This window comes from Schistocerca cancellata, chromosome 3, assembly GCF_023864275.1.
Source record: "Schistocerca cancellata isolate TAMUIC-IGC-003103 chromosome 3, iqSchCanc2.1, whole genome shotgun sequence".
NCBI lineage: Eukaryota > Metazoa > Arthropoda > Insecta > Orthoptera > Acrididae > Schistocerca > Schistocerca cancellata.
Window position 1 is genome coordinate 584037794 of NC_064628.1, and position 25826 is coordinate 584063619.

Below are 25826 nucleotides of genomic sequence, written 5' to 3' on the forward strand. Positions count from 1 at the left end.
AAAATTAAGAAAAGTTGAAATTCAAAGATGCAAACGTCTTTACTGATAACACTTAGCATATTACAAAATACAATGGGAAAAAATTAATAAAACCAACAAGCCACCTCAAGGATCATATGATTCCCATATGTCCAACAGTTTACAATAATGGTGTCAAGAGGATGAAAGTTATGTAGTGAACCATAACAAGATATTTCCTCACAGTGGAAACACATAACTGCAGACATCAGACAAAGTTTTTCCTTGTTAAATTTTAAGTGTTTCTACAGTGAAAGAGTTATATAGGGACAAGTGTGTGAACAATAAGAATGTATCAGTACAAATGGACACTTATTGCTGAACATTTGTAACTGAGCTTCAGGACACAAAAAATTATGCTATGCAGATAACTGTAGGAAACGGCAGGAAAGGAATTAATATCAGAGGTGAGGGGAATTGAAATGAAAAGCATATAGCAAAAGGTAGCAAAACAAGATGAAAACACTAATGACAAATAGGAAGATGTTCCAGTGTTAATATTTTATATGTAGAATATAATCACTGCCCAAGAGTGCAATTAGTTAATTTTACTGCAGAAGAAAACAAATTATTGACCTATATCAAAAGAGTGATTCATAGTATCTGCAAGGTCATAAACAGATAATGCAAAGGTAAGGAAATAAAACATTAACATTGTTATAAAACCATCATATGAAACACCAATAGTTTAAAAAAAAATGCTTTTTTATTTTATTTATGCATCAAGATGTGTTTCATCTTTTTGACAAGATGTCTTCAGGGGCGTCATGAATGTTAAGGAAGTTACAGATTTAAAATAGTAAGATACTTACAGATCAGCATCTTATTCATTATTTGTAAACCAAGAAACTTATCGTCATGCGGAAAACCAGTTGAAAGCTTCTAGCTTCCAGTTTTCTATGTCAGCAGTGTGATTTATTTTTGTAAGTGTTGTCTACTTTCCCAGTTTTTGCTGGTGTGTGTGTGTGTGTGTGTGTGTGTGTGTGTATTTGTCTATTGTATGACAAGTTAATGTAAACAGTGAGATGCTAGTCATATTCACTTGGGTATTCAGTAGTATCTTCTCTGCTGCCTTTGTTTTGTATAAGTGATAATTTTCTTGAACAGTCCGCTTGACTGAATATTTGGTTTCCATGTTCTTTCTCATTTTGAATCTTATCTTTTTGTGTATTATTTTTATGTCTGCATGCAAGTGGTCAATTTTTGTTGGTGGTTAAGCAGTTAAAGGATATCATCATATATCTGGCCCAGTATAGTATACTATAGCTATCTGTGGTGATACTTTTAAAATACTTTACAACATACTATACTGGATCAGATACAGACATTAAAAAAGCGACAAAAGCACATGTGTGCAAGCGCGCGCATGCACGCACGCACACACGTGCGCACGCGCGCGCACACACACACACACACACACACACACACACACACACACACACACACACACACAGAGAGAGAGAGAGAGAGAGAGAGAGAGAGAGAGAGAGAGTCAAACAAGGTAAGCAAAAACCAGGAAAATAAGACTACTACACTTAACAAAAGCAAATGACACTATAGACACAGAAAACTGGAAACTTTCAACTGGTTCTCCATATGAGGGAAAGCTGTTTAGTTTACAAATAATGAGAAGATACTGATTTGTTACTACCTTTCCATTTTATTATATAAATATATAAAACTATGAACTATTTTAAATCTGTAACTTATATGTATCAATGAAACAGCATATATTATTTGCCGATGCCCACTGAAAATGCCTTGTTTAAAAGACAAAATGCTTTAGCGTCCTTAAAAAAAATACAAACTTAATGTCCAGCCCTTAAAATGCATTTTTCTTGTAAATTATTGCAATTTATATACGGCTGCCGCGAAAATGGTCACCACAAGAAACACAAAAATTTATTTTTGTGATATAAATAGTACACGAAGTTACTTTGCAGAACTTAAAATTTGGCAAAAGTGAATTAAAAATGAACAGTTATTGAGATTTGATGAAGTCTTCTCGGGCCATCAGTTGAGTCATTGTCGTGTTGTCACTACATTTCAGTAAGTTTCCTACTCATCATCTTAATGCAAAGAGTCAAGTTTATGTCCAGTTTGTTCCTTTATAGCTGTTAAACCACAGACTCCTCATGTGATGCTTCAACAGGTGGGCCAAGCACATGTGTACAGAAGAGGTGTGGCCAGTGGTGCAAGGACCCCTAGCAAAGGTGTAGGGGAGTCCGGATGTAGAGTCCTTGAGTTGCTAGTCTATCCCATTCACTCCACCTGCCATGCCATCTCTTTCAGAGGCACATGATTGGCACACTTGCTCGGCCCTCAACAGAGGAGTCTGTGATCCATTGGCTATAAAGGAATAAACCAGACATGAATTCAATACTTCATCTTAAGATGACGAGTAGGAAACCTGTTGTAACATTGCAACAACATGATGCCTTAACTTGGGTGATAATCTCAGATGAATGAAATTCATCAACAATCCATGCTTTGAAGTACAGTTACTGAGATATTATTTTACAAAAAAAGAAAAAAGTAAGAGTTAATAATAACTGCAACAAAATGACATGCCTGCTAGAGATTTCTTCAGTGTAGTTCCTCTTATAAAAGACAGTATGAAAGCAACTAGTATGAACTGGTGATATTTTTTATTGTTCCCATGGGGAATCTTAGTGAGGATGAGGCAAAAAAGAGAGTAACAGAGAGAAAGATATCTACCAGACTCACATCACAATTTCAGTACTGGGATCTCCAATTTGTTAAAATAATGGCTTATCAAAATGTTCTCATTTCAGTAAGTTTAACATGACCAGAATCCCCAACATATTGTGACACTTGTAAAAGTGAAGAAGTTCCTAGAGTAAAGGAAGAAAAAATACTTACCCCAAATGAACGTGTGAAACCAACTATTGCGTGTTTAGTGGCAGTGTAAATGGGAATGCTTACATATGGCTTTACAACAACATTTGAGCCAGTATTAACAACAGTTCCTCCATTGCCACCACGGTCTTTTCCCATAAAACGTAGAGCCAGTAAGGTACCACGAATGACTCCATTCTGCAAGAAGAATAAACCACTCATTTCATAGACAACAATAAAAAAAATTTAATACTAACAATTGTTATAAAGTGGGGGTGGGGGTGCGGATAGTGGTAGCAGTAGCCGTAGTAGAAATCGCACAAAATAACTTGGCCCAAGCACAGAAACACATTCCTGTTCTCAGTGCTGGGGAGTGTATCCTTTTGTTCTGAAGGGGAGCCACCTCTGCTTACGATCCCATACTGAGTTGTATGCTTTGTCTCTTGAAAACAAACACACTTTACCCACTTTAATGTGGCTGTTGGCCAACACGCTACACTGCGGGAATGGCAGTGTCGGTTGCTCTGCAATCTCGCACACATCATGTTATGAAAATTATTTGACTAAAAAGTTGATTTTGGCCTTATTCTTATTCATCATCTTCATGGTGATTTGTCCATCATTTCGTTAATGGTGATAGTTACTGTGATATTTCGAAATTAAGTAACCCATCACACTAAATTAGAATAGACTGCCACGAAAAATAGGAGCCTCTATGAGTTTACATTGCTGCACATTAAATGTAGCTGGCATACTGAATTTTTCTTTAAACTTGGTAAAAGATCTATATCATTCTTCAGTTTCAAGCAAAATGACTGAGCATAATACACTAACTTCCACTCCTGTGCGCAAATGTTACTGGGAGAGAAATATTCATATGATCCCTTTATCTCATAAATGGTTCAAGATACTAAAATAAGTTTTTGGTAAATGACAGCACACAAAGAGAGTATTCTGCCATACCATTAGAAAGGAAAACTTTCTTATCTGTGACAATATATAAGGTGCTAGAGTTTTCTCAATGAGATAATGTGATTTTTTAAAGATCATTGATAGCTGGTGAAATGAAAATTAGTACAAGTTAGCAATGACATGCTTGTGATTAGCCTTCAGCTGCTCAATTGTCCCTCCCCAACAGTGTGATGGCCACTCGCAGTGGAGTCCTTCCATTACTGTTGTCCTCTCCCCTACCAGGCTGTCTGTGCAGGTACAGGCCAAGTTATTTTATGCACACTCTAGTGACCCTTTACAAAGAAGCAAACCCAAGTGGACATGCAACAGCAAACAAGAATTCTCTCTGGTATAAATACTAGGTACACATGTGCAAATGGCATTTGATGGTGTTCAACTAGTTTTCAGTTTTTCAGCAAACTATCAAAGAAAGCTCATTCTCTCTCCACTTCGGCACTAGCAGTACAGAAAGCTTGCCTCTGATATCTTGTTTACTGTTTTTGGTATTGACATGAGTTCCGTGAATGATGACGTGGTACAAAGATAATGTTATGTTGCTAATAGAAGAATGTAGATGTTATTCATGCTTCTGAGCCAATAGATCCATCGCACAAATGCCAAAGGAAAATAAATATGATTGGTGGAAAATTTACAAAGCATTCAAAGGTCCTTGCTTGCACTAGGCGGGACTAGAGTGAGTGAGTGCAAGGTTCATAGGTCACTTGAAAGTAAACAAATTTGAATATGTATCTGTTATGCTGATTAAAATCAAAACTATGAAAGACTTGGTAACTATTGTTGCTTAAATTCATGTTATCTGTAATTACACAGTTTATGTATCACTGTTATATTAGAGATTTTTCATGATAAACAAAAATGGGTTACCCAGGATCATGCTGCATGACCTCTATAGTAGAGTTTATTAAGTAGCTTATGTGGCAGGTCACATGCATACTTCAAGTTTCATTTATCATATTTTATTGTTGTTATCTTCCTTATACATACTGCAATAAAGCATTGAAGTGCTTTGCGTATGTCACTGCAGATATCAGAAACTGCAACTGTTGGAATTCAAAGCAATCAATAACCTAAATGTTTCCAGTCGCTAATAACCATAGTGTAAATGCTAGCCATTCTTTAGGTTATGTTGGTCATCACTAGTTAATGTTCTCCATTTAAATTTTCTCCTCAGCTGTAAATAGAAGCCAGAAAAAAGTGTCAACCAACATATGTGCAATGTTTTGGCTAATGCTAAGCAAAGCTGCAACTGCAATTCAGTGTTAAGTGCACTATCACCATGCATTTCACATTTACATACCAATTGATACACCTAATTTATTCCACAAATTCAGTGCAGTAAGGTTATCATTGTAAATAAGTGTTGTAAAATGATTTTTCTATTTGATGATGCATGGCTAAATTAGTGTAGGAATTAACATATGCACTTCAGTACACTGAACATTTGTGTGTTTTGTGACACGCTATTACCTTTTAAATAAAAATATATTCAGCTTATTCCATATCAACGAGGACCATTTCACTTGGATCTGTGGAAGGTATATTAGCGCGTTTAGTCTTCTTTGTAAATTTTCATTGTGTATTTTTGTTTTTCTGATATGGTCTACAAGCTGGAGGAACTTCTCACTGTGTATCTACTGGAATGAAAAGTACATCTAATGCATCTAATCCCAAGTAGTACATTTCTGGCATTGTTTGCAAATGTGCATTCACTTGTGTTTGCTTTGGTGTAAAGGGGGGATTAATATGAAACAAAAAATAACACTTCTTAAATTTATAGAAGAAAATCTCTCAATTCCGGAGAAACACATAGGAGGGGGAGCGAGAGAGAGAGAGAGAGAGAGAAATGCCATGAGACAAAGGCTGGGGATGTAAGACAATCAGGAACAATAGTATGGGGCATTTGAGCTCTGGGAAATACATTACTAGTGAGAGGGTACAGTATCTCACAGGAACAGCAAACACGCATATGCAGAAATTGTAGAAATAAAGAAAGATATGGAAACTAGACAGATAAGATCAACTTCCCGCCTTGAAGACAATTGTAGCTAACTAATATAATTCACGGCCATCATTTGCTACAATCTTGTTCCAGAATTTGGTGGACACACAACACAATGGAAAGCAATAACTGTTAGGAATGAGGATGCCATTTATTTAAAAAATAAGCTATTTCTTAAAACATTTCCTTTTAAAATGCTTCAAGCTATTTTTTAATTCCTTCAAAAAAAAATAGGAATTGTCAAGAATTGTAAAATACAGGTATGTCTCAACAATGACCTCTTCATGCGAGCCATTTCCTCATGTTTGGCAACAAGGAGATATGGTAGACAGACATGTCAACTGAATACCTAAGATGTAGCAGTTATTCACTATGCATTTCGCAGTTTTGGAGTGAAGCCTTTGTATGAATGTGATGGTGCATTATCGTGGGGGCAACAGACTGCTAAATGGGACACGACTCTCCAAATTTATTGCCAAAGTAGCGGAATATCTCATTGTAGTATTGTTCAGTGACAATTTTTCCTTTTTCTAATAAGTCTTTGAGAGCGACACCCTTAGATTCCTAAAACATCACTGCCATGATTTTCCTACCTATGGGATTGTCTTTACCTTTTTTTGCTGCAGATTCACTGGAAGTAACCCACTGTTTTAATTGTTACTCGATTTATAGGGAATGACAATGAATCCAGAATTCATTGACAGTGACAACCTGATGCAAAAAGTCCTTCAAATTTTGTTTATATTGATCAAAACATGAGTTGAAGTTGAAAGCCATGCCCTCCTGTTGACCACTGGACCATCAAATTTTTCATTTCCAAGGTATTACCTAAATTAGCAGTTGCCATTTCTAACAATACATCTATGAACTCTACTACGAGGGTTGCCCAGAAAGTAATGCAACACATTTTTTCTGTTCAATAATTCCTTATTGAACGTAATGACAATTACACACAAGAGAGAATGCTGTTTTATCTATACACCCTATTTTTCCACGTATCTCCACTCTGTTCCACGGCCTTCCTCCAGCACAAAACGAGAGTGTGCATGCCCTGTTGGTACCAATCCTTGCCCAAACAAGTGGAAGCCCAAGAGGGCTGGGTCAGGGCTGTAGGGTGGATGGGGTAACACTGCCCAGCCCTGTTTTCCGAAGTGTTCAGCAGTTCTCAGACTTGTGGGGCCGAGCGTTATCATGTTGTACCAAAACATATCCTGGGTTGCTGTGGCACCGAAATTCCTGGAAGTGGGTCTTGAGTATTGTTAACGTGTTGACACACTCGTCTGAATTAATGGAACTGCCTCTTGGCATCACTTCAATGAGAATCACACTTTCACAGTCCCTGAACATGGTGATCATGACCTTACTGGCAAAAGCAGTTTTTTTGAATTTTTTCTTCTGTGGGGAGTGGGAATGGCACCTTTCCAAGACTGTCGTTTTGTTTTGGGCTCAAAATCGTGAACCCAGGTTGCATCACTTATCACAGTCCAGGACAAGAAGGCCTTCACCTCAGCTTCAAAATGTTGCAACAAATCAAGGCAAATGTTTTTTCTGTTTTGTAGTAACCAAAACCAACTGCGGGAACGCCTTGGGCTGCGGATCGGAGCCGCCAGGTGGGGAAGCCGCCGGCGGTGGAGCACGCACCACCGGGTAAACACAAGGACGAGTCGAACGACAGACCAACGACAACTGACAACAACCGACCACGACCGACTAGGACCGACACAACAAGGAAGAGATAAACAACGGAGCCTTGTGGAAACCACAACACCAAACACCAACAGTAAATCCACTCAGAACCAGAGCCAGGCAAATGTCAACAACGAGCAACGACCAGAACGCAGTACCGCCGAGATAGAAATGAAATCCAGAGCAAGTACCAGACTAACTGTACTTGGGCAGAGCGGGTCCCTATACATGAAACCGGAGGGAGCGGCTATTGGCCGCTGTCTGCACATGGCGTAGCAGTGGCGCCCTCGCTGCGCGGAATAGCCGCTGCGCGGAATAGCCGCCACGGAGGTGGAGCCCTCTATGGGCTGACCATGTCCATTTGTTCTGGCGCATGTTCGACTTCCGTGGTGGAAGGTACTAGATGTTTGATTTGTGATCCAAAGGGCATGACCCATCTTGCACGCATTTTTGAATATCCAAGAGTGCAGGTAATTGCAGTCAAACTTCCTTTGCTGATTGACAGATACAGCACCAACTGCCGAGTCATAATGTGTCTGTCCTCGCAAATGACAACATCAGCTCGCTGCAACATGTCAGGTGTGACAGCAGTGGATGGTCTCCCCGACCGCTGCAAATCATGGAGCTCCACCGGACCACCTTCTGATGACATCATCCTCCATGCCCAGTGACTAACTGTACTTCTGTTGGCAGCCAATGCTCCACAGACTTAGTGCAAGCATTTTTGAATATTTCCCACAGTTTCTTTCTTTGCAGTGAGAAATTCCATGATGGCACGTTGCTTGTAATGTACATCACCTATAGACACCATTTTCAAATTGCCCTGCAACTAGGCTATCCGTCAGAAGTGACGGAGACTTGGCGCACTCACTCAGGAGAGTTCAAATAATACATATGTTACGTTTCGCATTCATAGCACTGTTTTCGGCTGAGAAAAAAAAAAGGTGCATTACTTTCTGGGCAACCCTCATACTTCATGCACTTTTGATTGATGATCAGTGTGAATCATATGATAGGTCTTCAATAAATTCATCAATAACTACTTCTGTTGTGTCTTCGGCAGTGCCCACCAAAAACAAAAAAGATGTTCAACCATTTTTACATTTGTTTAACCAGTATCTATCTGTTATTACTCATGGTGAAAGGCACTATAAACAGCAGTAATTTCATTTTTATCTAATCTCACATTTTTTTCCATCCAGATCTAGATTTAGACACAGAAAAAGGTTAATGGCTACCACGCCTGTAAATTTTTGTTTTTGTTTTAACATTGTCTAACATACATGGTGGCTGTGGTTTAACATGATGATTCTGTAAAATAACATGTTCCACTTTTAACCAATCAAGCTGGCAAAGATGTTCATGGAAACCTGAAGCATTGTTTACATAGTTGTTAAATGTGGTACATCCCACTGTGTGTGCTTCAGTTTGCTGCATGTGCAGATTGGGTGGAAAAGACATCAGCTCAGAACATTGACAAGGCATGGAGGCCTGCTTATGCTTCAGCACTGTGGCATGACAAATCCTTGGAAATCACAGAGCAGAGGCATAGGTGACAATGTCAACAACAGAACAATTGAAGAAGGTATAAAAGATGTCATTCTCTACAGTCAAACCTGTACAGGAATACTTGTTGCAGTCTATGTTGAACTACCAGTTATGAGAGGTCTGCTTCACCTTCAACTGTAACTGTAGTAGTGCAATGGAAACGTTATGCTTATAATACAGAAGAGTTACTGCAAAAGGTGAAGAAGTCTCACGTCATGGTCTAGTAGCACTACATAGCAGGTCCACTACTGTGAATAACTTCAAGAGCAGTGGCTACAAGATATTCTTAAGGTAAAAGTTGGCACTCATAACAATCAGGTGACAGATTGTGCATGGAGTGTAGCACTTCATACCAAAGCCACATCCGTCACACTCCATGGCACCTGACAGTAACATCACCCAATGTCACCTGTCTTTCTGAACAACTCCGGGAACAATACAATGGGTTACTCTTTTTACTGGGTCCAAAAGTAGTGACTACTAACAGTTTTCATTTAAACTGTATGGCGGAATGAGCTATTATGTCACTCTTCTCTTCAGAATTGTCTTCTGGAGAATGTATCGTCTTATATTACATAGTGACCATTTCAGATTGATTCCTATGAGTTGTCTGCAATTTAGCAAATACAGTATAATAATAATTTGTTTTCTATTTTTTAAATAGCTCCACAACAGTACTATTTAAGACAGCACTAGAAAATCTTAACAAAATGCAGAAAAAATTGTAGAAGATCAACACTGAATGCAGAGAACAGCAGTTGGTCGTTAACATAAGTGTAAAATAATGGACATAAATAGGTAAAACGACCCATTATTGCCCTATTCCATTGTTAATGTATAATCACTGGAAACAGTCACACCATTCAAATATCTGGGAGCTTGTGTGCAGAGTGATTTAAACGGAATGGCTACATGAAACTTATCGTACGGAAGGCTGATGTCCACAGGAGAAATCATCCAAAAAGGGAGTAACATACAAAAACCTTTTTGATCGATATATGAGAGTTGCTACTCAGTTTGGGTCCCACGCCAAGTAAGACTGACAGAGGAAATAGTGAAGATTCAAAGAAGGGCCTGGCATTTCATCACAGATTTGTGCAAGTGCAAAAACATCACAGAGGTGCTAACCCCAATCCAGTGGCAGATGCTATGAGGGGCATTACACAGCTGGTTTGTGATGTGGTACATCCATTCCTGAACACTTTTTGTTCAAGAAATGCCAGATGGTTATACAGCATCCATTTTGGAGGCTTGCTTTCAGAGGCTGCTCCATTTGGTGAATGGATACCATGTAGGAAATTTTACCAGAATGTAGGTCACCTACAATTTACCAAGGTGTATGGCTGCCGGTGTTGAAAATAAATGGTAGCATTCTTTCATCATTTTCACCATCAACTGCTTTAATATCTTCTTTAGGTAGGAGGGCGAGAGCATAAAGGCAGCATGTGTTATTTACACACACAGCCATCCCTCCTTTGGCTGTTGCACCACTAAGGTCCTCTTTATGGTGGAGAGTGTATCCCCTTAGTTCAAGGGCATCAGAGTTTAAAATATGCCTCCTAGAAATATAAATAAAGTGTGTTTCCTGTGTTGGAAGTTGAATTACTCCACAAGTGCCTCCTTAATTCTGTTTTGGTACATTCACTAGTGTAAGTGTTTTAAATCTCTGCATGTAACAACCCTTTTGCTGAAATTTATGGAGTCATGCAGCACTTTCATAAATGGTACTCATGAAGACATATCACATTTTGCAGCTGTGTACCTTGATATGATAAGGAAGCACTTCCTATGTATTTCACCAACTAAAGTTCCTGCCATATCACACAAGGCATTCTGGATATATCACAGTGATAGTTTATCAATTATAACATGCCGTCACTCACATTTGTGATTAAAAATATCTTGTGGGAGCTGGTCTGTGCCCATAATTTCATCTCATATCTGAGGTGTGTTTTCAAGGTGGCTTTTCTTGTTGGGCTGGGTATTACTACTATCCAAAAACACACCCAAACCACTGGTAAAGTTTTTCCTTTTGATGATATAGGATTCATCAATGTTCCATAAGCAACTAGTGATATATAAACACATAGGGAAAAAAACTGGTCATCTGCAGGAGGTACCACACTAATATTGTGTAGCTACACTTCTATACTTGATAAGGGACTTGATTCAGGTACGATGAGTTCACAATTTTTTCAGGTATATCATAAGCAACCAAAGCCACTTGATGAGCAGATATTTTAGAAGTAAAAAATGTGGGGATGCTGACTGCTGCATTTTGCACACTGTTCCAAACAGTCCAGAGCAATTTCTACGGGATTAAGATTGGGCAGTTTAGCAGGTCAGTGAAAGAGCTACAGTGTCTCCCACTGTTGAACAAACCAAGTAGTATGTATATGTGCAGCTCTGTAAACACAGCATATTCATCATGAAAAACACAACACTTGGTCACTGAGAATGTTGAAACAAAAATCTTGGTTCCTATCAATAATACATGAATGAGTAGGCACAAGTCATAGCACGAAAAACACCCCAAAAACATCACAGAACAACCTCCAATATGAGCTATATTCTTAAGACACTGTCTATTAAATACCTCATGGGGTCACTGATGCATTTGATGCCTTCCATCATTTAAAACGAGGGAAAATCACAACTTCTTGTTATATAATACTATGTTTCCAGTCAGCTATCATCTTGTTTCTGTGTTGTCTGGTCAATTGAAGATGTGCAGGTTTAAATGCCACTGTGAGCAATGTGAACAAGGTACCTGAATCCAGAGCCCATTGTATGCAGCTGACTTTGTAATGTTTGCTTGGAATCTGGTTGAGACGAACCTGCATTCAGTATCATCATCAATCCTTGCTGGATTTGAAATTGATTTTCATTGAAAATGTGAGAGACAATGCTCTAATCTCTGTTGGTAGGATTTTTTAACCACTGTTCTTACACCATGTTACAATGCTGCAAGTGATATTGGCACACTTTGAAGTTGAGAGTACTTTCTGATTATACATATATTTCACCAATCCCAACTGTTAAGGCTCAATCTTCATCCCCTGTGACACACACAGCTCTGCTGCTGCCTCACATGCAGGTACTGGAACATGCACAGAGCTTAAGATTACAGAGGACTGGCTGCACTCATCAGCATCCAGCTCAGAGCACTGGGATTACCAAACTCATACCTATGCAACACTGACTGAGGTTTCAGAGAAGCTCGCCATTTGGCATAAACATGAAAGCACAAGGGACTTGCTGAATGCTTATGGGTGTGGCGAAGACTGCCCTCAAGTTCTTTCTTTTATCTGCTTTTGTATTTTATCTCTGCACTCATTGCCATCACTTACAGAATCCTAGACAGACAAACAAGACTTCAAATAAAATCACAAGGGGCACACATTTTTCAACATGTCCCCAATGAAGTACATCAACACCTGTTTGCAGCTAGGGTGTCCATTTAATTATCATTTCATTTCTAGCAAAGCTGCATGGTCATCCACAGTAACTGTTCTTTCGGGAACAGATACTACCGTCATATATAGTTAAAATATGGCTTCCCGGCCATTGACCTTCTTGTGCGAACGCACACGCTATGCCCGAACTCGTACGGGACTTGGTAGATTAATCTGCCACGAGTAACGGAGTATGATGGGTGTATGTATTAGGCGCACTACGAATGTAGTGGTGTGGACATGTTGGGAATGTGGATCTCACGGGGAGTGTGCAAGGGATAAGTCCCTGCGGACGCACTATCCTCTGTGTCCGCTGTGGCTCAGATGGATAGAGCGTCTGCCATGTAAGCAGGAGATCCCAGGTTAGAGTCCCGGTCGGGGCACACATTTTTCAACATGTCCCCAATGAAGTACATCAACGCCTGTTTGCAGCTAGGGTGTCCATTTAATTATCATTTCATTTCTAGCAAAGCTGCATGGTCATCCACAGTAACTGTTCTTTCGGGAACAGATACTACCATCATATATATTTATAAACAACTACCTTTGTGAAAGTACACTTTTTTAAGGTTCTCCATATGAATCTCATTCTGAGATCTTCCACACAAACTAAAATGGTGATTCTGTCTTAAATTACTTCAGATACATATCCTCATGTACCAAAATTTTGTGATCAATTTCAATGACTCCAACACAATGCTTTAGACCTACAAAATAAAATATTTTTCACATATGTTGGGTCAGGCACCCATCTTTACACCAAGCAATGTTCACCTGTAGGTCCTCCTGTGTTTTGCAACCATTTTTAACATTGCAAATACACACATCAAAAAACGTTTTGCATCACCTCAGTTCCGAGAGTTCCAGAACCTGTACAGAAAACTGGAATGGAGATCAACATAAACACCATTTCCACACTTTTTATAGCTCACGAAAACCACACATTGCATGTTGTACGACCGTACAACGAGACCTTCAGAGGTGGTGGTCCCAATTGCTGTACACACCGGTACCTCTAATACCCAGTAGCATGTCCTCTTGCATTGATGCATGCCTGTATTCATCATGGCATACTATCCCCAAGTTCATCAAGGCACTGTTGGTCCAGATTGTCCCGATCCTAAATGGTGATTTGGTGTAGATCCCTCAGAGTGGTTGGTGGGTCATGTTGTCCATAAACAGCTCTTTTCAATCTATCCCAGGCATGTTTGATAGCGTTCACATCTAGAGAACATGCTCGCCACTCTAGTTGAGCGATGTCATTATCCTGAAGGAAGTCATTCACAAGATGTGCACAATGGGGGCGCGAATTGTCGTCCATGAAGACAAATGCATCACCAATATGCTGCCAATATGGTTGCATTTCAGTCGGAGGATGGCATTCACGTATCGTACAGCTGTTACTGCACCTTCCATGACCACCAGCGACATACATCAGCCCCACATAATGCCACCCCAAAACAGCAGGGAACCCCCACCTTGCTACACTTGTCCGACAGTGTGTCCAAGGCATTCACAGCCTGTCTGGGTTGCCTCCAAACACGTCTTCGACGATTGTCTAGCTGAAGGCGTATGTGACACTCATCAGTGAAGAGAACGTGATGCCCATCCTGAGTGGTCCATTCAGCATGTTGTTGGGCCCATCTGTACTGCACTGCATGGTGTCATAGTTGCAAAGATGGACATCACCATGGGCATCAGGAGTAAAGTTGCGCACCACGGAACCTATTGCACACAGTTTGAGTCATAACACGACGTCCTGTGGCTGTATGAAAAGCATTATTCAACATGGTGGCATTGCTATCAGGGTTCCTCTGAGCCATAATCCGTAGGCAGCGGACATCCACTGCAATGTGTAGCCCCTGGGTGGCCTGAGCGAGGCATGTCATCAACAGTTCCTGTCGCTCTGTATCTCCTCTATGCCTGAACAACATTGCTTCGGTTCACTTTGAGACACTTGGACATTTCCCTTGTTGAGGGCCTTTCCTGGCACAAAGTAACAATGCGGATACGATCGAACCATGGTACTGACTGTCTAGGCATGGCTGAACTACAGATAACACTAGCCGCGTACCTCCTTCCTGGTGGAAGGACTGGAACTGATCTACTGTTGGACCACCTCCGTCTAATAGGCGCTGCTCATGCAGGTTTGTTTACATCTTTGGACGGGTTTAGTGACATCTCTGAGCAGTCAAAGGGACTGTGTCTGTGTTACAATATCCACTCTCAACGTCTTTCTTCAGGAGTTATAGAACCGCGGTCACGCAGAACTTTTTTTTGGTGTGTGTACATGTGGTGTTACAGTATATCTGTTCAATTAAGAAAGTAAAAACATAACACACATTCTATAACTCTAAAATTGATACCAGTGATATCAGTTAACAGTTCTGAGCATATATCCTTCATCTTCTAATCCCTTTTGACATCTGTGGATGATTCAATCCTACTGATATGCCTCATTACATCTAGGGCTGGTGAGGTCACTAGGAGTGGTGAACAACACAGCATATCCGGCCAGCATGTCACGTGAGTGTTAGCTGGCCAATCTAGGTGATGTGACACCAGGCTCACTTTCATTTCTGTTTGAAAGTTAATGGATATATTTCTGTGACCAAATGAAACACTAATTCTGCACAACACTAGTTATTCTTCAGATTGTTCATATTAGAACTGGGCCTGCTTGGAATATGATCATAGTGATGTTCTGCCTACTACTACTAGGTTTTCCTTTGGCGACCTTTGATAACATTTGGCCACGTGATTGATTTCAGCTCCACCTATGAATGATTTCCTCCACCACAACAAGTGGTGTCAATTCTGATTGTTTTCATTATAGTTCTGAAATATTCAAAAGCTCAGTAACCCATATGAACCAAATATCATTTATTTTGATTTCAGTGTGTTCAACAAAGTATTAATAAACAACTTTTGTGATATAAGTTTGACCCTTCAAAATTGGGGACAAAAGAGGTTATAATTCAATTTGATAGCATGGTTACCATGGATATGTTTTTAAATCGACTAACAGCTGCAATCCCTGCCACCTACTTTGTTTTTGTCGTCAGCACTGAATATGCGGACAAGTAACATTCAAAGCACACAATGTGGTGAACTTTTTCACTACCAATCAGCCCTCAGTTGTACTATATAGCATAGCAATTAGCCTCACTGTCAGAACCTTCAGAGTTTTCTCTTTCAGACATTCATACTCTGTTGACAACATATGTCACTAACATGCATGTGGCTGCAGTCTGATTATAATTTTTGTTACATCTTAAATCAGACTCGAAGCCATGCTTTAAGTACTGAGAAGGAAGTGCAAATTTGTGTGCACCTGTGGACTATCATGCACAGAGAAATTAGTCAGAAATTTTCTCAACTGCCTCACCACTGATGAAGATGTATTCACAAAGACCTTTCAGCAGTCAGATCATTGTTGGCAGAGATAATGTGAATAGTTCATGCTTTTGAAGTTCTCAAGCTGCCCAGCAAGCATTTTCCACTGATTCTGAAGTGTGTGCAATGACCCCAGTGATGACCGACGAAATCTAACAGTACTTTTCTTCTGCTCCTAATATGACAAGCATCTCTCAACCAATGGTGCCCCATGAACCTCTTACTGCTCCTCCTCGCATGGTTCAGAGATATCAGGCAGGACATACTTGTTAGTGCCTAGTTGTCCTGACTATAACTGTGCATCCAGGTCAGGACTGCTCTCTTTATAACACTGAATGCTGACACACAGCAGAAGTACGCCAGAGTTTGACAGGTGCCTAGCTATGTGTTTTTATGATCGAGATCAACAAAACTGCAGGTTGTGGTCATGCACTGGCTCCAAAAAAAGCAGTTTATACAAAGAAATCAGAACTGTCCCTGTTACATTCTTGTATATACAAATATGTATATCTCTATGATGAATCAATCTATGAACTTTATAATTGGTTTTCAATGTGCATTTCATATTGTGGGCTTGCAGGCATCATGAAATTCAGTTGTCAAGTCAAACAAAGCTCTATGAAGTATAACTAAGTAATCAGAACAGTACCTTTCCTGTGGTTTCAAATCTGTCTGTAGAAAATATTTTTGGACTTAATGTCTATTCAGCTTTTCTATCCAACATACTGTTAATGCCAACCAGCCTTCATGGGCACGTCAAGAAACTGACACTTTATGTTCACAATTTGTGCCATTATTTGAGCCTGGTCTAGGGACAGTCCTAAATTTTCAGGCACGCATTGCTTTAAAATCTTCTGCAGTAGTGCACATTTTTTTTTTTTTTTTAAAGATCATTGTATTACGTTGTCCTTTTGCGACAAAGTGAAATTGGAATTAGGCTGGAACAACAGCAATTTCCCTTCAGTCAATGGGACTCTCTTTCAATGGTCATACTTAAGCCTGGTGACAACCTACATCAGTGTGGCGACTAAAATTACTATCAATGAAATGGATTCCTATATCTTACCTGAAACTCATTAACTTTTCCAAATTAGCTGGTGGTCAGTTCTTTTAGAAAACTAATACGATGGAGGACTTTTTCCAGTTTCTGTAACCAAGGACTCAGGTCACGAGTGAACCTGCTACTTTCCAAAGGTTTTCAGAACAGTCGATAGCATATAAACTGATGGGGACAAAAGATCACAGCACCAAGAAGGAGTTGTGTGACAAAATAAACCTTGTAGGTATTTTCCTACATCTGAAAGATGACATCTATTCCAATGTTGTGCCAGTCGCATAAGAGCGACGCTAATAGCACCACCATGAGGATGCGATCAGGTTTGCTTTAAATACACACTGTAACGGTCTTGAGTGTTAATTACCTTTGAGATTGGACATGTTGAGCTGATGTTTACCAAGAATGCCTTTAAGATGACACAAACACAATTATCAACACCCTACCAAGATTGAACAAGGTCATGAAATAGGGTTGCAAGAAGTTGGATGTTCTTACTGGGATACTGCAGAAAGAGTCAGCAGGAATGTAGCCACCATACATGATTGCTGGCAGTGGTGGCCACGAGAAGATACAGTCATAAGTTCAGGCTCCAGACAGCCATAAGACACTACAGAAAGGGAAGACCATCACATTTGGCATATAGCTTTGGTGTATCATACTGCATCTACAGGAGCAACGTGAGCATCATTTGGCACAATAGTGACACAAGAAACTGTTAAAAATTGGTTACGTCAAGGACAACTATGAGATAGAAGCCCTGAAGCATGCATTCCACTGACTACAAAGCACCGCCATTTGTGACTTCAGTGGTGTCAAGCGAGGAGGCAGGAGGGCAGAGTAGAGGTCTGTTGTATTTCCTGATGAAAGCTGGTTCTGCTTCAGTGCCAGGAGGCCAATTGAAGACCTGCAACCAACCTGTCTGTGTGCTAGCATGCACATTCACATGACACCAGGAGCACTCTTGTGGCTGTCACCACACACCCTGGAAATTTGAACTTCAATCTGGTAATCTGACCTGTTGAGCCGCCATTCATGAACAACATTCCAGGGAGTGTTTTCCCACATGATAACGCTTGCCCAAATACCACTGTTGTAACCCAAAATGCTCCACAGAGTGTAGATATGTTGGCTTTGCCTGCTTGATCACCAGATCTGTCTCCAATGGAGCACATATGGGACACCCAAGGACGACAACTCCAACATCATCCACAAACAACATTAACCGTCTCTGTATCGATCAACAAAGTGCAAGAGGCATGGAACTCCATCTCACAAACTGACATCTATCACCTGTATAACACAATGCATGCATGTTTGCCTGCCTGTATTCAACATTCTGGTGGTTACACAGGTTATTAATGGATCAGCATTTCACAGTTGAAATGGCTTATCTCATGTTTACATTAACCTGTGATCTTGCAATGTTAATCACTTAAATATGTTTTCTAGACAAATGTATTCCCAAAATTTCATTACTCTACATTATTTTTTGGTGTTGCGAGTTTTTTTCCATCAGCGTATTCCTGAGTAAATATACTATTTTGACAACATCCCAGTTACGGGATGTACAAACTAAGAAAATCTCTGCATTTTGTGTCATGTTTTAATGGCTCTATTTAAAAACTGTCTTAAGTACAATTTTTCTAAATGTTCATTTTTTCAACCTTCCATCACTTACCAAGGATATGTGATCAGTGAAGAAGAGTTACAATCCACACAGGAATATGTTGAGGCAAATACAAGTATGTCCACTCCCAAATCTGTCAAGACCTCTGCAAGATTACCTGTTATGCCTGATATATTCCTTGGGGAGCTCTTATTGCCAATTGTTAAAATCGGCTGCATTGTGTGTTCCTTTTCAATGGTCCATAGCTCGTCTGTAGGCACGGAGAACTGTAAAAACTTGTGTTATCAATGTATCAGCCTTGGTTGCCATTGGCTATGGAAATGGATGCCTCCCCTCACAGTACTGGTGCTGTCCTTTCCCTTAAGTTACTAGACAGTTTCAAAAAGCCTACACCTTAGAGCAGCCTCAAGAACCTTATCTGCAAATAGAGAATAAAGTGCTAGCTATCATTTTTGAAAATGAGTAAATTTGGCAGTTTCCTTTATGAAAATAGTTTTCACTTAGTTACCATCAACAAGCCTTTGATATCTTTGTTTAGACCCTAGGCTAAGCTGCCAGAATGAATAGCTTCTTCTTCTTTTTCTTCTTCTTCTTCTTCTTCTTCTTCTTAGCATTCCAAAATAAACTTTTAACTCCAAGGTACATGCCACATTTACAGACTATCAGATGCACCTTAATTTTTAAGAATTTTTTAAAAAAATAACATTTTTACCATTTTTATTACTAGAGTGTACAGCCAGAATAAAAAAATTCTTAGTTTATAAAACTGAACTGACCGTTAAAATCCCTGAAAATCATCTGAACTTTCTTCTTTTTCTTCTCCTCCTCCTCCTCCTCCTCCTCCTCCTTCCTCTTTGTCGTCATTGTTGTTTTCTTCTTCACCACCATTGATAATGTTACTTCCGCTGCACTTCTTGAAAGATTTAACAATAATTTTGGCCCTCACTCTGGACCATGACTGCTGTATCCACTGACGCACTTGTTTGATTGTAGGTCGTTCTAAAGCTCCCTTTGGTGCGAATTCGTGTTGGGTTTCATCTATCATCCATTTGTTCCATTCCTCTGTCATAAACAGTTTACTTATCAAGACATCAAGACGTTTCAATTGTGAAGTCCTCACAGAATAACAGCAAGCTCTGTATTTCCCTGTCTCAGTTTCTCTTTCACAAAATTTTTCAAATGACTACTAAACTGACCTAGCACAAGAAGAAAACTCCTCTTCAATATAGTACCTTTCCTTCTCTCCCACACTCTCCTTAATTACATACCAGTTTCTTCCATCCAACCATTATCAAGTATGTGAACTCCGCCTGGTAATATTTCAGAAGGTTTTGGCATCGTTTTGTGCCTGAAAATAATTATTGGATTAAGTTTAGAACCATCAGCACAGCATGAAAGGACAGCATTGTATTGCTTTTTCCCATGTCCATTTGTTTTTATGGTTACAGTTTTAGCACCTTTCATGGCAACAGTTTGTTATTCAGCACATCAAATGTCAGAAATGTTTAGTCTATATTCATTATTTGGCTTAGTTCCACACTGGTTTTCTTTTGGTGTTGGATAATACAGTGATGAGAAGATAACATTCTTTCTCCATACTCTTGTGGCATTTTCTGAGGGTTTTTTTTTTTAAAAAAAAAAAAAGTACATGATGCTTCAAAGACCAGTAGCACCAATCAACTCCATCCTTAAAGTCCTCTAAGTTCTGGTGTGGCGCTAGCTTACAAGCATGTATTTAAATCATTTTTGTATTAATTCCAATACCATTTTGATGGCATCCTTTAATCCATTTCAATACATCATCTAGTTTTGGCCACTTTCCATTTAGTCCTCTGTTTCTATATTTAGTCTTTCTCATTTTTTCATTTCTTCTTTGCTAGCCCGCCAATCGCAAATGGTGTTTCCTGTTGGTGGAGGGCCAAAATGCCACTCAGCTCCTCTGTTTCCATGTTATTCTGCATATGCTATTACTTTCAGTTTATAGCTTCCATTGTATGAATAACTTTTTTTTCCATTATGAAACTAGCTACTAACAAAAATATTGCACTGTTACTGATAACACAAATCACATTCAGTTCAAGTTCAATGGCATTGTAGACTGCAATGACGCATCATAGGCTAGACAACATTCTGGGTTTGTGATGGCAAGGGTGGGAGGGAGGCAATTTTAGCAGGCATGTGAATCCCTACAACTCATGTTCATGGCATCTGTGCACTGCTGCGGCCAGCTGACTCCAAAGATTCCAGATAGAGATAGGTTTCCCATGGCATCAAATATACGAACTTAACAAACTGCGCCAACTGATATTCACCTATACTTGCTAAGGGTGCGTGGAGATGACACAGTAGGCACTAGTAATTGCAAGGTGGTGGACACTGCAAGTCAATAGTGGTGAAAAGAATGTGCACAAGAAGCCATACCTTTTCGACCCTGTTCATCTTTCAGTTCTCATAATGATCTGTGTATTTCTACCCATCAATTGTATGCACAAAAATGTTGGCTGTAATGACCTGGGTCAGACACTGTGCAACCTTCGTTATTTCAAAGTGTGTGTGAGTTGGGTCCCACAATTACTTCAACAAGATGGGAAAAAAATCATCACATGGATATTTTTCAGGGCTTGTTGGACCAATAAGAGGCTAATGTGAAAATTTTCTGAACATCATCACTGACAATAAGATGTAGTATCACCACTACAAGCTGGAATCCAAAGACAGTCCACAGAGTAATTACCTGCAAATTCTCCAACAAAGAAGTTGAAGACAAAGCCAATTTCTAGGCAAAGTGATGTGCACAGTCTTCTAGTATAAGAAGGGTGTGGTTCTTATTTATGTCTGTAAGTCTAACACAACTGTCAATTAATACCACACTGACTAGGCTGAAAGCTGCAATTTCCAGAGACAAGCAAACACACAAATCCCACTGGCAACAATAATGTCAGGCTGCACAACAGAGCTGGTACTGTTTCCTATAAGCAGAGCATGAAGGCTCTTGACAAAAGTGCATAATGAATTGTGGGAACTCTGTGGAAAAATGATAGTATGTATCTGAAATCTTACTGTATTTAATGTGCTGCTGTGCTTTCTTTATCTTTCTAGTTTGCATTAAAATAAATTGGTGGCATTAGTTTCAAAATGATCCACATAGGATACTGGAAGACAGGGTTTGTAGAGAGGAGGATGGGGCTGCAGACAGTGAATTTAAGGTCATAGGGCAGAGGAGGTGGTACAGAAATAAAAGATTTGTTACAAGGACAACTTCTGTCTATGTAACTCAGAGAAGCTGGTGTTGGACAGGGGGCAAGGATCCAAGGGCCAGATGTGTAGCAGCCACTGAAATCTAGCACGTTGTCATCAGCATTTATTCTGCCACTGGGTGACTGACTAACTATGAACCTGCTTGTATATCTTCTCCTTAGATGATGATGATGATGATGATAGGGAGTTATGCATATGGTCTTGGCAACCTACATCCTTACACACAACTACTTCACTTTTGATGGGGAAAGTTATACAAAAATAATCCATCCACATGCATCCCCATGCCAACCTCTTTGTGGACTATTTAGAAGAAACCATTCTACCCATCCAAAACCTCTGATCAGTTGTCTGGTTCAAATTCATTGGCAATCTGGACCTAGGGCCAAAACAGTGTCCCAGTACCTCCACAGCCTCAACACCTTCTCTTCCATCTAATTCATCTGGACCTTCTCAACACACATTCCTGGATAGTCACCATCTCTTCAATGGCTTCAAACAAACCTCTGTTCACAGCAAGCTAACTGGCCACCAACAGTACCCACATTGTGACACCTATCATCCTCATCACCCAATACGTCTGCAACCTGTGGTCTAGTGGTCAGCATTGCTACCTCTAGATTGCAGGATTCCAGGTTTGGTTCTTGGCCAGGGCGCAGATTTTCTTTACTTGGAGATTGGATGTTATCATTGACACACATTTAGCTGAAGTGGCGTAAAATAGAAATATTTGCATCAGGAGGCCGAACAACTACATACAATGTCTTCTGGCCTACAATGCCATATGATCATTTCATTTATTACTGAGTATTATCCTGTTGTAGAACAACATAATCGTATCATTCACCAGCCTAATTTTACTCATCCTGTACTCATACATTCGTCTCTGCCATCATCCTCTTCCCCTTTTCTATCTTACCCTGCCTACAGCCAGAAGGAGGTGACCTATGGCACATTTCTATACTGGGTACCTGCTCCCTGTCCCTCGTGGCTGTTAGTCTCTCTTCCCTAGCCCTCCCTCCTAAACCCCATCTCCTTTCTCCCTTTATGCACTCCATCTGACAATCACTCACCACAGTCAAGCTGCAGTGCCAGCACAATGTAGTGACCAGAAACATTGTAGCAGAGCCTATGTACATTTATTGACAAAAGATTCGTTCAAAAGCTAGTAACAGTCTGTCTTGTTTAAGTGTGGACTGACAACTCAGCACCTCACTTATGTGGTAAGTTATTATCTGTATTTCTTTCATCATTTATATTCCACCAAGGAATTTTCATTAGCACATTTGTATTCAAACCTTATATAATAAGTAACAGCTGATTAATTTGATTAACGTAAGATACTGAGCACACATCAACATTTTTCATTGTTAAATTGGTTGTTTGCTTGCATATTTGGAACTCAAAATTTGCACATTTTTCAAGTCCATATGTATATCATGCATATTAATGTCATCTAGGTTACAGTGATATATGAACTGTTACCATGCACATCTCAATGCACTGAGTATCAGCATCATGGCAAGGATGATGCAACTACTACTTTCCCACTTAACTGCTCGTGTGAGATATTGTGTACTGAAAACCATGCAAGAAAAGAACATGCTGTAATGCTGCATATACACTATGCGATCAAAAGTATCCAGACACCCCAAAAACATACTTTTTCATATTAGGTGAATTGTGCTGCCACCTACTGCCAGGTACTCCATATCAGCAACCTCAGTAGTCATTAGACATCATGAGAGAGCAGAATAAGGTGCTCCGCAGAACTCACAGACTTGAAACGTGGTCAGGTGATTGGATACCACTTGTGGCATACGTCTGTACGCGAGATTTCCACACTCCTAAACATCCCTAGGTCCACTATTTCCGATGTGACAGTGAAGTGGAAATGTGAAGGGACACGAACAGCACAAAAGCGTGCAGGCCGATCTTGTCTGTTGACTGACAGAGACCACAGACAGTTGAAGAGAGTCGTACTGTGTAATAGGCAGACATCTATCCAGACCATCACACAGAAATTCCAAACTGCATCAGGAGCCACTGCAAGAACTATGACAGTTAGGTGGGAGGTGAGAAAACTTGGTTTTCATGATCGAGCAGCTGCTCATAAGCCACACATCACGCCGGTAAATGTTGAACGATGCCTCACTTGGTGTAAGAAGTGTAACTGTTGGACAAATGAACAATGGAAAAACATTGTATGGAGTGATGAATCACAGTAACAATGTGGCAATCCGATAGCAGGGTATGGGTATGGCGAATGCCTGGTGAACGTCATCTGCAGCATGTGTAGTGCCAATAGTAAAATTCGGAGGTGGTGGTGTTATGGTATGGTCATGTTTTTCATGGAGGGGACTTGCAACCCTTGTTGTTTTGCATTGCACTATCACAGCAAGGGCCTACACTGATGTTTTAAGCACCTTCGTGCTTCCCTTTGTTGAAGAGCAATTCGGGGGTGGTGACTGCATCTTTCAACATGATCGAGCACCTGTTCATAATGCACGGCCTATGGTGGGGTGGTTACATGTCAATAACATCTCTGTAATGGGCTGGCCTGAGCAGAGTTCTGACCTAAATCCTATAGAACACCTTTGGGATGTTTTGGAATGACGACTTCGTGCCAGGCCTCACTGACCAACATCGATCTCTCTCCTCAGTGCAGCACTCCGTCAAGAATGGGCTACCATTACCCAGGAAACCTTCCAGCACCTGATTGAACATATGCCTGCAAGAGTGGAAGCTGTCATCAAGGCTAAGGGTGGCCCAACACCATATTGAATTCCAGCATTACCGATGGAGGGTGCCATGAACTTTTAAGTCATTTTCAGCCAGCTGTCCGGATACTTTTGATCACATAGTGTATCTAAGCCTTAAAAAATACATTTGATGGGATTCTCTGAAGTCCACATTTACAAGGAAAGACTGAATCCAGAATATTTTACTTTAAATCAAGAGATTATTTTCCTTTGTTGAATTTTAGGCCAAAAAAACGAATGTAATTGAAAAAAAAACCACAGAAAATTATTTGCTATATATTTTCCAAGCTACAGTTTTCCAGATTTGTCATTGTCTTCCCCCCACACAGTATAAAATTTGTGCTGTTATTCGACAGCTTACAAATATGAAAGCTCTTATTTACAGATATAAAGACTTTCCCTGGAAACACTATTAGTACACACTTCTGTGAACATTTACCATGCAGAAATCACTAATGTTACAGGCACTATGAAACATACTATGGAAATTGTAAAAGCATAGACAAGAAACAAAAGTTATTGACATTAAACAGTTAGGTACATCCAAAATACAATAACAGTTTCTGAAGGTGCTATCTTTTTGTAACTCTTAAAAATAAATAATTACTGATATTATATTTTACCAAGTTGACATCTACTTCCAGCTCCCAAAATCTGTCATTCATTATTCCAGCATTGTTTACAACAATGTCAAGGCAGCCAAATTCAGAAATTGTTGTCTGAAAAGATTCTGTAATGAAACATAGTGAAGTCACTGATTACTATCAGATTTGAAACAAAGTATTGTAGCTTTAAAATGTGCATTCCAATTGTGGTAGGTTGTGTGTGTATTTCAGCAGTTAACTCCATGGTTGATGAAAACTGCGAGTGTTGTTTGAAAATGTAACCTACTCACAACAAGAACACTCACCACCTCCTTTTCAAACACAAATTTCTGTTGCTTTTATTTTCCACATTCCATTTATAGGAACATTCAAACATTTTGACATTATATAGATATCATGCATTATGTACAACAACAGAAAGGAAAGACAACAATGGTTCACTAAGATTATTCCGTCATTGTGGACAAAAGACAGACTAACATTAGTTTTAAGAGAGATCTGCTAAATGGTGTGAATCATGTATGGAGCATTCATTGAGTCTCCTAATGACTCAGTAGATTTTCAAATACATGTGACACCCTAAA

The 25826-nt window shown here is 39.8% G+C and overlaps 1 protein-coding gene across 1 annotated transcript in view; it reads right to left on the bottom strand.

The window, feature by feature from the left end:
• The window catches only part of LOC126175444 (15-hydroxyprostaglandin dehydrogenase [NAD(+)]-like), a 96067-nt gene that overhangs the window by 47968 nt on the left and 22273 nt on the right, over positions 1-25826 (bottom strand). The window contains exons 3-4 of the mRNA XM_049922248.1: positions 25261-25367; positions 2902-3075 (exon numbers count right to left, since the gene is read on the bottom strand). Of these exons, the coding sequence (XP_049778205.1) occupies positions 2902-3075; positions 25261-25367 (281 nt within the window). The remainder of the gene's footprint in view (positions 1-2901; positions 3076-25260; positions 25368-25826) is intronic.